Source organism: Amphiprion ocellaris, chromosome 4, assembly GCF_022539595.1.
Source record: "Amphiprion ocellaris isolate individual 3 ecotype Okinawa chromosome 4, ASM2253959v1, whole genome shotgun sequence".
Lineage (NCBI taxonomy): Eukaryota > Metazoa > Chordata > Actinopteri > Pomacentridae > Amphiprion > Amphiprion ocellaris.
Genome location: NC_072769.1, coordinates 38,310,060 through 38,326,089, shown reverse-complemented (window position 1 = coordinate 38,326,089; position 16,030 = coordinate 38,310,060). Strand labels below are relative to the sequence as shown.

General features: G+C 40.5%; 1 protein-coding gene across 1 annotated transcript in view; it reads right to left on the bottom strand.

Moving 5' to 3' along the window:
• Positions 1 to 1,824: 1,824 nt before the first annotated feature.
• Positions 1,825 to 16,030, bottom strand: part of LOC111572771 (vasorin-like) — a 36,973-nt gene continuing 22,767 nt past the window's right edge. Inside the window, exon 2 of the mRNA XM_023276584.3 lies at positions 1,825 to 7,148. Coding sequence (XP_023132352.2) covers positions 5,016 to 7,127 — 2,112 coding nt within the window. The 5' untranslated portion in view covers positions 7,128 to 7,148 and the 3' untranslated portion in view covers positions 1,825 to 5,015. The remainder of the gene's footprint in view (positions 7,149 to 16,030) is intronic.

Sequence of the window (16,030 nt, the reverse complement as noted above, 5' to 3'; positions counted from 1 at the left end):
GTTTGAGTTCATTCACTTTACTTCTTATTACGTTTTCTGACTATTGCTCCTTCACACATCACAATGTCGATGCCAAAACAAAATATCACGCAGCCGTAGAGTTTTTGATTTCGTTTATACGTTGATGTGGAATGGAAAGCAATGGTTTTGTGTCACCCAAAACGCTTGAGGTCTGCATTCACTATCTGATTCCTGCCAGTGCAAGATTGTGATTAATCAATCTAGAGCAGGAGTCACCAACCTTTTTGAACCTGAGAGCAACTTCAAGGGTACTGAGTAGTACGAAGGGCACCTTGTTTAATACAAACTTCCTCAATAGCAAACTTGCACCATCATCTTTAAACAATAATAATAATAATGAAAATAATATGTAAAGAGATTGTCTGATCGCATTTATGTTAATTATTCCTTACACTAATTATTAACGATTTCCACAACAATGACGGTAGGAAACACACACACACACACACACACACATATATATATATATATATATATGAATTTTTTTGTAAATATCTTTCTTGGCAGTTTTGTATGAATCAGCATATTTGCAGCATTTTGTTTAAAATCACACCAGTTACATTCTGTGCAAATTATCACTTCTTACATTTTTAGGAAATCATTAACTGTCATCAAATCATGCTTCATTTGTGCAAACCACTACCTTTGTAACATTTTTGAACAATTCATGAACTCTGTCCCATGTTTGTACAAATTATCAGTTATGTAAGAAAAAAAATGAACTCTTGCACATTTTGGAATGAATCCTATCACATTAGTACTAATCACCAGCATTTTTCACCAGCATTGCAACATTTTTAACAGATCATAACAACAAATCATTACATGTTTTCAACAAATTATTTTTCACATTTTTGTGTAATGGCACGGTGTTTTGAATGACAACATGTTACCTCTTTCTTTGTCTGTAAATGTGTGTTAGTGGGAAGCCTGGCATTGCAGAGCTTATCATGTCTTACCTTTACCTTGCAGCTCACAGTTCAGATGGTTCAGTTTCCCAGTGATGTCCGTTAAAAATGCAGGGGCAAGAATCCACTCAGTGTCCTCAAGCAGCGAGATGTCTTCCCCTTTGGATTCCATCAACTCTTTGATTTCGGCTAATAGTGACAAAAAACGCTGCAAACCTGTTCCCCTGCTGATCCATGAGGTTTCTGTGTGTAGTAACAGGTCACCATGTTCAGTTGACAGCTCCTCCAGCAGCACCTTCAATGTCCTGGTTGTTTGGCTTTGGAGCCATTTATGATCTTCATGACACGAGTCATCACATGATCAAATCCGGCCACTTTTGTACATACATATGTCCTGCTGGTGAATGCTGCAGTGGTAATGTAGGAATGTTGGGAAGTCTGGATCACCTCTGCATCGTACAATGAAGCCTGCATGGCGACCCGTCATGGAGGAGCCCCAGTCGTCACTGGAACAAGCCCCTGATCTAGAGTTATGGAAAGGTCAAATGAATTGAGACGTCATCGTATTCAGGACCACACTGGCCCAGATCTAACCTGAAATGACCAGATTTTATATGATTTCTGATGTTCACACTATTGTGAAAAAATGCAATCTGAGTCATATATGAGGGGGAAAAAAATCTGATTTTGGTTAATTTTGCTTGCTGAACATAGCATTATAGTCTTACATGTGCCTAAATTCCTCAAATCCGCAATGAAGAGAAGAAAAACTGCTAAGGCCCTAATGTGCTGATCACATTAACATGCGCATTACTGTACCATTAAAAAGCCATATAAAAGTGACTTGAAGCTTCATCCAGCACCATTCTGTATAAAACACAAAACCACAAGCAGGTAAACATGAGGGAATTTTAATACTGTTCTTTTTCTCAGCATTGCTTTTCTGGCAAAAAAAAAAAATGTACACAGAAATTCTACAAACTACTTAACTGACAGACATACAACAATAAGAAAAAAGACAAGGCTCCCTAAATAAACAGGGAAGGTACTGTAACAAGCACGTTGAAAATATTTCAAACATTTCCTGCCCCTCTCACTGTCCAAAGCAACACAAAGAGTCTTCCAGTTGATATGTTGGAGGAAAGCAGATATATGAGCATCTGTGTGTGTGTTTATGCTGGAATATTGACAGAAAGTAGTGATGCCAGAAATGGTAAGTTGACTCTTGACAGTGCTGGAGTGCTGTGCATGGACTTAACTATGTGTGGGAGTAGAAGCAAAAAACAGGCGCACACACACACACACACACACACACACACACACACACACACACACACACACACACACACACACACACACACGCATGCACTCACACACATACGTACACACAAATGAACAAACCAACTGATAACGCTCAGTCATCTGAGCTTTCTGCTGTTAGATAACCATGAATTGAATAAGGTCATTGTTTTAAAGCCTGACTAAATTCATAAACATTTCATGATTCTTCATTTTTACGTTAAAATGTAATAGAATACAATGAGTTTAAGACAAAATAAAGGCCCCTTTGTTCTGGAAGTACGAATCAGCATGTAATATGACACTAAAAGATGTCAGTAAGGCTCTGTAGTAGCATTGCTAAGGCACGTCTCTGTAAACCCATTATACTGAATGGTATCAAATTATTTTCCTGATTTTTTTTCTAGGGAAAAGATAGAAAAGGGAACATGAAAAACACTGAAACCTTGTCACATTCCCAGCCCCAGACAGGAAAAAGGGAACAAATACACCACAATGTTGCATTAAGCCTGCACATTTCACAGTCTGGATGGCAGAAAACAAACAAAATAGTCTCCCAGTTATCAGTGTGAACCAAAAACACACTGGATGGTGAGCAAGACGATATGAGGGAAGAAAAATCTAGAGGGGAGCACTATTTGAGTCATATCTCTGAGACGACAGAGAGGAAAGTAGTGCCTAAAACTCACTGACACTGCAAACTGCCTCGAATCTCTTTGAACTTACTTTCTTTTCTTGGCACGTGTGTGCTGCTTTATAGGAGCAGGCTCTGAGGCAAAAGGCCTTTGAACACAGTTTTGGAAGCTTTGGTGTTCAAAAACAGTCTGAGGCTTGTCTTAACCATGTCTTTATGGAGCGTCGGCAGACTTGGCAGGGAGAATAAAGTGTCTGACACTAAACCGGTACATTCACTTGGTGAGTTCCTCAGGCATATGTTGGCAAAAAAGCATTCTGTACTTGATGTAAAGATGACTGAGTTTTAAGTTTAATCTTTACCTTTATACGTATTAACCAGCACAGTCTCATAAAAGAAATTTGTAACAGCTACATTGATCCACAGGGCAAAACAAATTAGTTGCACAAAAAAGGCGGTAAAACTGTGAAATGCCTGCATGTTTTAGGGGCTATTCTGAGGCTTGGTCACATAGTTTCAGTGCCAGAACTTAACTTAGTAATTTTGTAGTGTAAACAAAAGACAAAAGCAACTGAAAATTACAGAAATCAGTGACTCAAAACAAAAGTAAACATCAACTGAAAAGCATTTGCATGGGTGTATTTTAATCCAAACCATGGCACTTCCGAAATGTAACCAAATAATTTTTGCACCTGACCTGAAAAAATTGTTTTGTCGAGTAAACAATATCAAAAATCAACTGAAAACAGCGAGTAAAAGAACCACAAAACAGTGGGCAAACACCAGACTCGAACCATGACGTGAAACTTGTGAGTCACATGAATTGGATGCAAGATAACCAAGCCAAAGAAATGTCGACGGCTCACAATTTCTGGTGCTGTGAACCAACATAGCTGTCACACATTGTGAGACTTCACTGTTTTTTAAGTAGATATTTAACTACTGCTGGTTGCTCTGAGATTTGGTCTTCCAAGAACTTGTACTGACTTCTGCATTCACTACAAGTAGCTCAGGACAGTTTTAGCCATGTGTGACCTAAAATGAAAACGGTGAATGATCAGAATCTGTCATAATTTATGTAGGCTTTTTTAAGCAGGAACAATTAACATTTCAACTCACAACAATAGCAAAACTAAATTAACATGAACAGCAAAAAACAAGATAAAAATACAAAAACACATGTCAAAAACAGAGTATCATGATATCAACTAGACAAAACAGCATGTCCATCACGGCACAGAGCAATGCAGGCAAAGTCCATTCTCATTTATCTTTCACAGCAAATCTCCCGCAAAATAGCCAAAAGCTATGGGAAGTGAGAGAATTATCGTACATCTGTTAAGGCTGAAGAACCCAAATCTGCGTGTGAAAAAACTTGGAGGTTTCAGATTAGACAGTTTTCAAGGTCATCAATGTATTGCTAATTTTCAAAAGTTTTCTTTTATTGCATTTCCTTAGGACTATCAGTTTTATGGCAGTCTGCAAGTGGGACATTGGAGAGGAAAATTAGTATTTCTTTCAGTGCAAGTCATTTATATAGTCCCCATGGAGTGGTTGGAACAACATTTGTACCGGGACATGTGGTCCAGGCAAGTGTACGTCTGCATCATTGTTTGCATTTAAACCACTGTCATGTCCTCCAGTTTTGTAGCCCCAACACTAGGGCTCTTTCTCCATACCATGTCTCTCAAATCCAGCAACAGGATTGCAGCTCATTCACATAGTTTCTTCTTTAATACAAAGACTTTTTTTAAGAAATGAGCTCTCAGTTACAGTTGTGTCAATGCAAAAAGGCACTTCCGTTTTCAGTCTGCTACTAAGACCCTTCTAGTCGATTGCACTTAATTTAATCACTTGGTTCAGTTTCACCACCATCAAACTCTGCTCAGTGACTTTAAACCACATCCTCTTCATTGTTCCACCGTGGTTTTGCACACTTCCAGTGTGCTGTAATCTTAAATCCATCATTCAGTGTCTCTGAAACAGATCATCCATTGCGTAGTGTCATCATTTGAACAACAAAAGATATTAAGTGCCACTTCTCAAATTGTGGATATCTGAAATTGGAATGAAAATTAGATTTTAACCACTAACTTAACCATAGCAGGATCAGGAAGTCCTGATGGGCACTCTTTCCAAAATCTCCCCAAGTGTTAGAAATAAGACGGCTTCAGGGATGCTACGTTGTTATTTGACGGACAATGTCCTTGCATCAAAGGTGCTTCATAGTCCAAACCCCCATTTTGTTGCAAGAATTGAGGCTGCTGAGGAGTGTGACAACAATCAATGTCAGGCTGCTTGAGAGGTAGTGTACCATTCCCCCCATTCTCCAAGCAAGCCTTTAACCCTTCCAGTTCCATGGGGTCGGAATCAGCTGGACCTAGTTCTAGCTCCATTCCTGCATTGGCTTGCCTCCTCTTCCGCAGACAAATGATCGTCCCAGCCACCACAGCCAATCCCAGCACCAGTGCTAGAGCAGCCAGAGCAGAAATGAGAGTGTATGTCACCGAAGTCTTTGTTTCCACCCAGGGCTCTAAGGATGTCAGTGGAAGACCTTCAGTGCGAGCCTCTGTACATGAGCTGTTGGCTCTAGAGTTGATTCTCTCACCAAGGGGGCTGGCGCAGACCGAGTAGGTACAGTTGGGTCTCAAACCACGCAGAGTGTACTCGGGGTAGGATGCCGGTACACTTAGTATCATGGGGCGGCGGTCAGGCCCTGAAAGGTTACGGTAGGTCAACCTGATGCCACGGATATGTGGCCGTGTCTCGATGAATCTGTGAAGATCAAGAAGGATTGATGTGGAGGTCACCTGCCGGGAGCTGATGGCATCAGGTTTATCAGGCAACACGGGGGTAACTTCAGAAACGGCTGTTGCTGAAGGTTTTGGTGGCTCAGGGACCTCATCAACATTTTCACAGTAGAGGCCAGATGTTCCTGAGGGACACATACAGCTGAGTTGACCGAGTGGGTCAAAATTACAGGTACCCCCATTGAGGCAGATGTTTGCTGGGCAGATGTGCTGCTCGTATCCCCCACTAGTGGAGCTAGGAGAGACTGGGGGTTCTGGTGGAAGGGGGTAGCTATATGTTTTTGAGGATACGGTTTCTTCACTAGGTGGCGGAGGAGGAGGAATAGCATTGGTATGGGTGGCTTCCGGAGATGTGGTTGGGATCTGGGGAGCAGGAGTGCTTCCAATGGGGGGGTCAATCAGTAATGTTGTGGTTGGTGGACATCCAAAATCTTTGTGCTCCAGCGCTGAAAGCATCTTCCCAGCATTAACTAGAGGAAAGTGACATCTGGTTTCCTCTGGCCTCCCAAGTGTCACTTCGTTCTCTTTTAGCCAGACAGGGAACCATGCTAATGGACATAAGCAGTTGAATGGGTTCTCAGCCGCTGTCAGGTGCACCAATCTTGGGAAGGTTAGGAAAAAATTCTGAGGAAATCCCTGGAGATTAAGTCCACTGAGATCCAGTTCTTGAAGTCCAGTTAGTTTCTGGAAGTCTTCTACCCTCAGCTCGCCCAGTGGGTTGGCAGCCAGGATCAGCCTGATTAGCCCCTTTAGGGAGTCCTGCTTTAAGGCCTGGGGCACCTCAGCTAATTGGTTTAGTGAGATGTCAAGCTCATGGAGGTTCTTCAGGGATGCTATGAGATCCTCATCCACAGAAGTAAGCCCTAAAGAGGCCACCTTTAGGGCCTCCAGGTGGGGAGTGTGGAGGTCTGAAGGTCCCAGTGTTGGAATGTTGTTGTAGCTGAGGTCTAAAAGGAGAAGCCTAGGGAAATGAAGGGATGGCAGAGAGGTGAGCTGGTTCCCTTGCAGCTTGAGTTCCAGTAGCATCTCTAAACCATCGAAAGCTTCCAAATGAATGCTCTGAATGCGGTTTGCATGGAGATACAGCCTCTCCAGCTGGACCAACCCGGAGAAACTGTCTTTGGAAATGTGGGTAATGTGGTTAGAGGACAGATCTAAGTTCTTCAGTTTGGACAGCATCTCAAATACACCATCTGGAATCTCTGCCAGCTCATTCTGGCTCAGATCGAGCAACTCCAACTCCATTAGACCATTAAAGTCATCTTGAGACAAAGTAACAATGCCGTTCTGGAAGATATAGAGGTTCTGAGTGGCGATGGGGACACGAGGCACAGAGCTAGAGCGTCGATGAATGCAGAATATCGACCCCTGGGACTGGCAGGAACAGTCTGCTGGGCAGTCAGAGGATAACACCAGGCCAGAAGAGAGGAGGAATAGCAGGAAGTAACGCAACATGGTGATGACAGGCTTGAGACTCTGAAAGACATAAAGGAAACAGAAAATGGTTTGTGTTAATCACAGTTTGCTCGCTAAGCTGGTCAAATTAAAAGTGAGGCTTTACAATAAGAAACAAATAGAACATAGGAACATAAAATAGACTGTAAATTGAGTAGTAATACAAATCATTCACCTATGTAATGAATAAAAAGTATGTGGAGAGTTATTTTCAGAATGGACTCATTTCTTTATCTTTTTACTAAACATGTCCATATGATCAAATTAAAGCACATAAGCACATAGATAAACAACATAGTACAATAGGAGAGGTTTAAGAACACTCTCGTTTGATCAACAAACCTTTTCCATAAAAGCAAAGGCATGTATATTGATATAACCTATAACACGGACTGCTTCATCATAGTAGATTTGCTATTCCATATCCTTAATGAGCAGACACCCCAGGGATCAGGGCCTATACGGCAAACCAGAGGTTAACAGAGCCCACCCAGGGTGACCCTTCCTGTGTAAGTCAGAAAACCTATTCCAACTCTTCCTTGTGTTTATGACACGGTCTTTAGCTCATGAAACCCAGTCTGAAGTAATGCAGCAGGACACCCGCAGCCACAAGGCTACTACATACAAACATATCCAAGACAAATATGGTGTGAAGGCACACACACACTTGCTAAAAACACGGATACCATATACAGGACTGCAGGAAACTGGAGGCAAAGAGGAACTGGTGGGGGAGTGCACATGTGAGTACAAGAGAAGGCATGTGTTTGGCAGTGCAGGAGACTGGAGCAGGGTGTAGTGACAAACAAGGCATTCATTTTAAAAATCCAATTTCTAATTTCTAATTTCTCTAATGCAACTTCAAACACAACTTTGAAACTTCATTACTACATTACAGCTTCAAGATTTTAGAAACGTGTGTGCACTGTGAACGTGTGACTCAAACTTCCAAACTTTCCCCCCCTCTCTTTTCTTTTTAACCTCTTCCCTTGTGGGAGGAATAAAGATAAGTTATGTCCATCCAGCTGCACCAAAAGAGTAGCGTCCAAGAAACGGTGGACAGATTTACTGCCTTAGGCTACAACAGGAACAGTGTCTCCTCAATGTAATAGATGTCGTTATTCACTTCACTGTTAGATAAGACAATCACAGCTACTCCTAACCTCACCTCCTTTAAATATATTCATGCCTTTATTTAGAGCTGGTTGTGCAGTGATGAAGTTTACAGTCTATATATGTGTTTCTACCAAAATTAAGTGCAGAAATACAGTATTGTTTCATACATCTGAGCAGTGTTTGACTGGAGTCTGACTAAACTGTTCTTCACATGGAGACTGAAGGTTTAATTTTTTGCAAAGCTGCTATGAAAATCAGCTTGTCCTGGACAAACTAAAGGTTGTTTTACTTATTAAATTATTCAGCCTTGGTTAGAATGGGGTGCAAATTATGTCGACGTAAATGAAAATACTGCTGTGTAGTCAGCATAGATGATTCAGCACTGGAATGGACTGAGTACGGAAAGTGTGATCTCCAACTCCAGACCAATTGGAGCCCAAAAAGTAGAATTTAATCAGACTCATTTTCGATGGGTTGGAGGCCAGGTCAAAATGTCTACGAGTCACAAACACCGAAACTTGAGAGTAAACCTGGAAACAGTTAAAGAGAGTTTAACTCAAGATGAAAAGATAAATGCAAGTAGAACTGAAGAGACTGAAATTTAATTTGGAGGGATAAAAATACAACACAACATAACATGGCAGCTGTTAAAGACTTGGATACTTTGCTATTTCTGCTGTGGAATAAGAAATGATGTACAGATTTCTAATTGACATTTAGAAAAAGCAGTTATTAGGGTTAGATGACTAATGTAGTTGCGGATCATTTGTCATCAGGTACATTACTTTCCATTCTGTGCCTTGCATCATCCTCTTTTCTTTCCTCTCGTCTCTCCCCTCCTTTGACCTGGTTTCTGTAAGTTATCCATTGCACTGTTGCCCTTTCCAAGACTCCTGATGGGGAGAAACCTAAGATGCTTTATTAAAGTCAGGGGGGCATCTCCTGCTCCATACCTCCATTCCCTTACTGCCCTCTGTCCCCCCATTAACACACAAGGTCTGAGCCCTTCAGCCTGGCAGCAATTTGCAATATTCCCTAAAAATCTGTCTTTATGAAGGGAAAGTAGGGAAAGACTGGAAAGGGGGAGAGAAAAAAAAAACAGGGAGGTTACAGAAGTGCCTGCTGACAGAAAGTGGTCCGATCTTCTAGTGACCAGCCAAAGGTCTAAGTTTTTTTGTGAGTGTTTGTGTCTTAGGAACCAAACCTAAGCCACCAATTTCAACCAGAGGCTGTCAAAGCAGTCCTATGGTAGGGCTTCACTGGTACATTTCACAACTCTTTCTAGCCTTTCTACGCTCAAGATTCTCACACACTTTAAAGTCAAACTTCACCCTCAGCTCTGAGTCTAAGTCCATCACAGTGTAATTATGGGAGGGGGTGGGGCAGGAGTGGTTCATTCCAGAGAAAATTTGAAAACATTTTCCAAAAATCTGGAGTGCCACAGACTCGCTACAGAATTCCCCTCCAGAATCCCTTGAAGTGGACATCAGTGTGGTGGAGGACCATGGCGGTCGCTGGCTCCAGCCCCAGGAAATCCAGTAGCTGGAGCTTTAAGAGCTGAGGCAGTAAAGTGCAAAGTGCAAGAGAGGATTGGCGTAGTCTCCAGTGGCAATGTAATGTTAGTTAGAAGAAGAGTAGAATGACAGTCTGAAGACAAAGAATGTAGTAGGCAGAGCAACAGAAACAGTCCAAGAAAGTCCAAAAAACTGCAGCAGAATAGCGTTTGTGAAAAATAACTACTGTGAATGATGAGTCTCGACCAGTATATACTTAAAAAGGAGTACAGTTTCACTGACTATCAATCAAGCACATAGGTTGAGGAAAATCGGTTGACCCCCTTTTATTACGGGAATTGGCTTTTTCTTAAATATACAAATTTCATGGTGTATAAAGACCCAGGCAGTCAACTGTGTCAGCACTGGCCTTGCAAAGGTCATGACAATATAAACCACTAGGCATGTTGAGCCATTTTCAACTTTTGAATAGGCTATTTTTATACATTTGGTAAGAAATGCTACTATTAATACCAGTATTGATATGTTTCATATTAGTGCAGCAATTTCATTTAGTTTACAACTCAATAAACCTGTTCAAATGTGCAGTACATCTTTAATTATTCATCCTGTAAATGCCAGCTCTCAGCTTGTGTCTAATGCTTTGTCTTGTTGTAAACCAATGTGTGGTTATGACAGGTTCTTCAGACTGATAGACTGATTTCAAGTTCCAACTTTGTTTCCCATTGAGTCGTACTGATAAAATGTCTAATTGGGCCAAAACATGAAATAGATGGTGAAATCTGTTTAGGAAAAAATGAATGTGTCAAATGCCAATGGCTTCTTAATCCAAACAACATTTTTTAAACTGCTGAACTGCAACATAGTTGTGTGACAAAACACAGGGTGAATTATAAACGGCACATGGTGGCTTTATCCACTATCACTGCTAATTATTTTACCTTTAATCATCACCTAAATTTACGCCAATTTCACTACAATCTTAAACGTGGAAAAAAATCCTCTGTGGCACATGTAAATACTACTAAAAATCAAAAACAAGGAGAAAAATCATAGGTGATTGTCAACATTTTTTGACTCAATATGTAACAAGAAAAAAGTCTGGACAGTGAAGAAAACTGCAATTGAAAGCAGCAGGTCAGTAGATGTATTCAGTTAGATTTTAAATGTTGGACATTTTAGACTGAAAAATTAACAGAACCACTTCAATTCATGTTTAAAGACAGTAAAAACATTCTGTTTTTCCATGAAGAAGAAGTTCATTTACCTGGCGAAACACTCTTCTTAATTGACATCAACTAACTATTTTTCATTGAAAAATCCACATTCTACAGACATCCAATTCCTCGTTTAAAATGTTTAACAACTAGACACAAGATATCGCCTTGGAGGAGGATGGAAAATTTCCATCTACTTGTTAGTCTACATTAAAAAATGTCTGGAATGACTTTGCTAAAGTCACCAAACCACTCTGTCACATCAGACAGGAGAAGGAGCACTATTATTATTAGCATTAGTCAAACATATGAAGCTACAAACTCAAACAATAGTGCATACCTTAAATGCACACACGCACACAATGAAAATGTCTACAATCTGACAGCATGCCCGACTGATGATAGAGTATTCTTGCTAAGACACGGCACATGACTGCTTTTGTTTCAGGTAGATGTCCCAGTTTAAAGACACGCTCAGCTCTAGAATCCGGATCTCTCTTTGTGTGCGGCTACCTTTTGTTTACAGAATAGCAGAACAGCTTGTCAGTTCTTTAAAGGTGCTACTGCTGGCACACTGGATAAGTGAATCATTTTATGACACGAAAGGTGAAGTTTGACTGGAATATGAATGAGAGAACATCAGTGTTTGACAGTCACGAAAGAAAAGGAAAGAAGCTACGATGGCTTTTCTCTTGACAAATCGTACAGTTTGCAAATAAACAGAATCACACAAATTTAAGATGCATACTTTTATACAATATGTGTCTGTAATTATAAATTCCAAGCAGCGTGTATGCGGTTTGAGTCAGAACATGTACTGGAGGTAAGTCCCTCTGACAGGATGTGTCATTTACAGCCTCTCTGCGAGTTTAGTTCAGGGAACGCAGTGCTGGGTGGTACAGTAGACACACCTTCCATCCCAGAGGATAAGTATTCAAACCTGCCTGACATCAAGCATCCACTCTGATGAACACCTTTGTTTAAGAACCTGAGATTCTGCTCTGAAGATGCAACATATTTAGCTTTTTAAGGCCAGAAAGCGACTTACTGTAAATTTCTCCTACGTCTGACAAGAATATAGTTTAATCTTTTAAGTCTTCTTTAGGCAACCTACATTTACTACTTTGTCGTCACTTAGATGACATGTTACAGAAATGTACAGTAGATCAGTGTCTACATATCACACACATGCACACTACTGTGCCCAGCTTTTGGGCTCTTGTGGACACAGAAACTATAACACTGGCCTTGTGCTCACATTTCTCTAGACTTTGAGTTCTCATGGAGGCATCTCACAAGTTGCTCCTATTTAGCATGTTTTGCAATGAAATTCAAAAAAATGATTGCCTAAATTTTTGTCTTCTTAAATTATGTTTTTATAATACTTCACCAGTGTCTCCATGAATCATCCTATTCCCTTTTAATAGGGCTGCACAGTGACTCAGTGGTTAGCACTGTCACCTTGCAGCAGAAGATCCCTGGTTTGCATCCTGGTCTGGGCCTGGGATCTTTCTGCATGGAGTTTATGTGTTCTCCTTGTGCATGCGTGGGTTTTCTCCAGGTACTCCGGCTTCCTCCCACAGTCCAAAGACATGCTCAGGTTAATTTGTGATTCTAAATTGTTCACCAGTGTGAATGTGAGTGTGATTGTTTGTCTCTCTATGAAGCTCTGTGATAGAATGGTGACTTGTCCAGGGTGTCTCCTGCCTTCACCCTAAGTCAGCTGAGATAGACTCCAGCTCCCCCGCGGTGTATAAATAATGGATGTTTTAATGGTATGTTGTAGAGCAAAACAGAATTTTTCCACAACTAACTATGTAACTCACCTAGGCATTCACATATTGAAAAATCCATCCATTATGTATACACTGCTATTAACCTCAGCATGTTTTTGGACTGTGGGAGGAAGCCGGAGTGAACTGCAAAATCGAGTTTTTTATTTTATTTTATTTTTTTAAAGTTTATACTTTGAAAAAGATAATTATGCTGTTATAGGAATAATGGCAAATGCAAGGTAGTTTTTATGTTCTAGCTGTGTTGGGAAGCTAGCAGTTACTCTACACTAAATGAAGCTTCCTGACACCAAAGTTAACCCCGAGAGAAATGTAGTAAGCTAATATGCATAAACATAGCAAAAATAGTTAATTTATTGTTATTGTTGCTGCCGACCTACTCAACCAGCAAAGGAGCTTTGCTAGTGAAAAGCTGTTCAATTCAGAAAACAGCACTGTTACCACCAAGCTACTGAGAAATGCAGTTGAAAGAAGTAATGTGTTACTAGTGTTTGATTTGTGCAAGCAGCAGTATAATTTTCAGTTCATGTCATGTCAGAGAAAAAAAACTGAAAGTCTAAAAGGTTTTATAAAAGTGTACAACAGCAGAACTGCCCAAAATGCAATATTTTCAAAGAAACTGACAGGAAGGCACATCTATAGTTAACTTCGATCCCAGCACACTTCATAAACACCTCCTCTATTTTGAACTTGGTTCAGCTTTTCAAAGGAATGAAGTGGGAGGGAAATAAGGAAAGCGAACAGCTCAATCCATGCAGGCCCATTTTAAGCATGTCTCTGGCCCTCTTCTTTGGTTTGATATTGTCCGGGTGCCCACATCATAAAGCCAAGAATCTGCCATGCACCATATCAACTACAGCAGTTGAAACATGGGGAGCACCTACAGTCTGTGCAATCAATCCTGCATCGCACTGCAACCACATAACTCGGAGTTGCAAAATCAGTTCTCTCTGCTCTTTCATGGACTCATAATTAAATGTGAGTTTTCTGGTGCTATAGTAAGACTTCACGGCGCACAGTATATCCTCAGCTATTTGTATGAGATAAGGCCATGTGATGAAAGAGAAACGTCACTGTCAAAATGACATGAAACAGGTCAACACACACCAACAACCTGCAGAGCAGCACAACACAGCACACGGCCACGAACACACACACATTCCTGCACATGTTCACACCAGCACACACACAAACACAGAGTCTACAACACAGCTGGATTCTGTTACCCACAATACACTGCAGCCATCTCTCACTGTGAGACAGAATGAGAGGCCCACATAAACCTTTGTCCTCCCCTGTGATAAGAGAAAGGTAGCGAGAGGGAAGAGAGAGGGAGACCAGTAGACGATGAGCGTGGGATGTAAACCGAGGGGGGAAAGCACACAAGAGGAAGACAGAGAGAAAAATTTGGTGTTTTAATAGCTGGTAGCTGATGACTGCCTCCATTCATCAACGGTCTGCTGTAAACAAAGGCTGACTCGTCTAAACCTGAGGTACACGATAAAACCCAGACATGACAGCGTTGTATATTCTCTCAAACTAGAGGACGTCTGAAAAATCCTGCACAAGCAAAACCGCTGTTGCTACTTGATTAACACTTAAGAGAAATTTAATGTTATTTTTATAATTTGGAGTCCAGAAAGCATGAAACATGAGGAGAAAATCAAGCAAGTTTTAAACAAATCTCCAGGTTAGAGGAACATATTTGGAAGAGAAAAAAATGATAAGCAGTACATTTCAACAAATCTATCCACCAGAGTTCACAGACCAACTTTCTTGTATAATTTCAATCACTGTATTTGGTCATAACTTTTTTAAAAAAGATTTAAAAAAGAGGACATAGACTTGCACAACAAAAATTTGTCTTTTCTGTCACCATGTTCAAACGACTCAGGAATTACCTTGATGAGTACAAAGCCATCAGAACTGATATGAACAGCAAAAAGTAAAACCCAAGCTGTAATAAATCATATTTATCCTTTGAAATGATATGTTCCCCAGGACTGATTAGAGCACAGATCATCTGATGACAACAGCGAACTGAACCATCATCAGACTAGTATGAAAACCTGTCAGTAGTTCATGTTTATTAAAGGTCTCTTCAAATCACACTGCATGTTCTGTTCTAACATACAAATGAAAAATCTGCATTGTTTACATGCAGGTACCAGTCTTCTTGTGATTCTTTGTATGTTGCATGAGAGCTAGCAAACTAAGGCTCCCATATTTTAACCCTAACCCTAGGAAAATTACAAAAACATTTCCTCTGTAGACTACTTCAAAGAACAAGCACCCACTAGGCAATGAGATGGCACATATTGTTTTTCCGGACCAATGCGGTTTACCTCAATTTGTCCTCAGTTCCCGACCTCAGCTGTAACATCTCATTTTCAAACATGTGAAATGAATAAGATTTCAGCATTAAATGTCTTCCATAATGACTGTATCGTTTTCCCTCTTCACCCCTGTCATGAGAACACTGAGACATCAAAGGAAAGCAGTGCAGCTAATGGGTGAAATCTTGCTAGGAGCTGATCTGGTATTCCTCATTTATTTACACTTTATAACAGTGGGGAGCATTGTGAGGATTACAAAATCACTAATGAAAACTGGAAATGCTAAGAGGAAAACATTCACATTAGCTGCGTTAAAAGGGCAACGGAAGGAGCAGATATTTTGGGTAAATTGTAAAGGTGGAGACAATGCTTTCCCCATTCCCCCAACTGTAAGTCCAACACAGACCGTAAATACAACGCTTTAAAGCACATTACATGCCTATTAAGCATACATTTTCTTCATGGAAGTGGTGAGCTTTTCTTTTCTAGTTTTACCAGAATAAAAATAAGAAACTCGGGTAAGTATGAGAAGCAACATCCATGTGTAATAGCAGACACTGTTTACAAAAAGTTAAACATTAAAAAAATACAGTTTTGAGTGAAAGTACTAAAGCAATACCCTTGAATCACTACCAGTGAAACCAGAATCAACTCATAAAAGATTTCCAGGACCATCGCTTTAAGCAAAAAGGTTGAGGAAAGATTTGGAGGGACTGTGAAAGAGGGAGAGTCAGGAATGAAGGTGCAAAGAGGCAGAGTGGGGAACATAAATTCTGTTAGAAAGTTGGTCGACAGGGTGATTACTTCATTTTCATGTAGAAAAGAAAGGGGGATGTGACTTAGTGGTACCAACTCCCCAGAGTGGAATATCCTGTTACCTCATGCCTGAAAAGCTTACCAGTAAAATCAGTTTAACGACTTCAATCT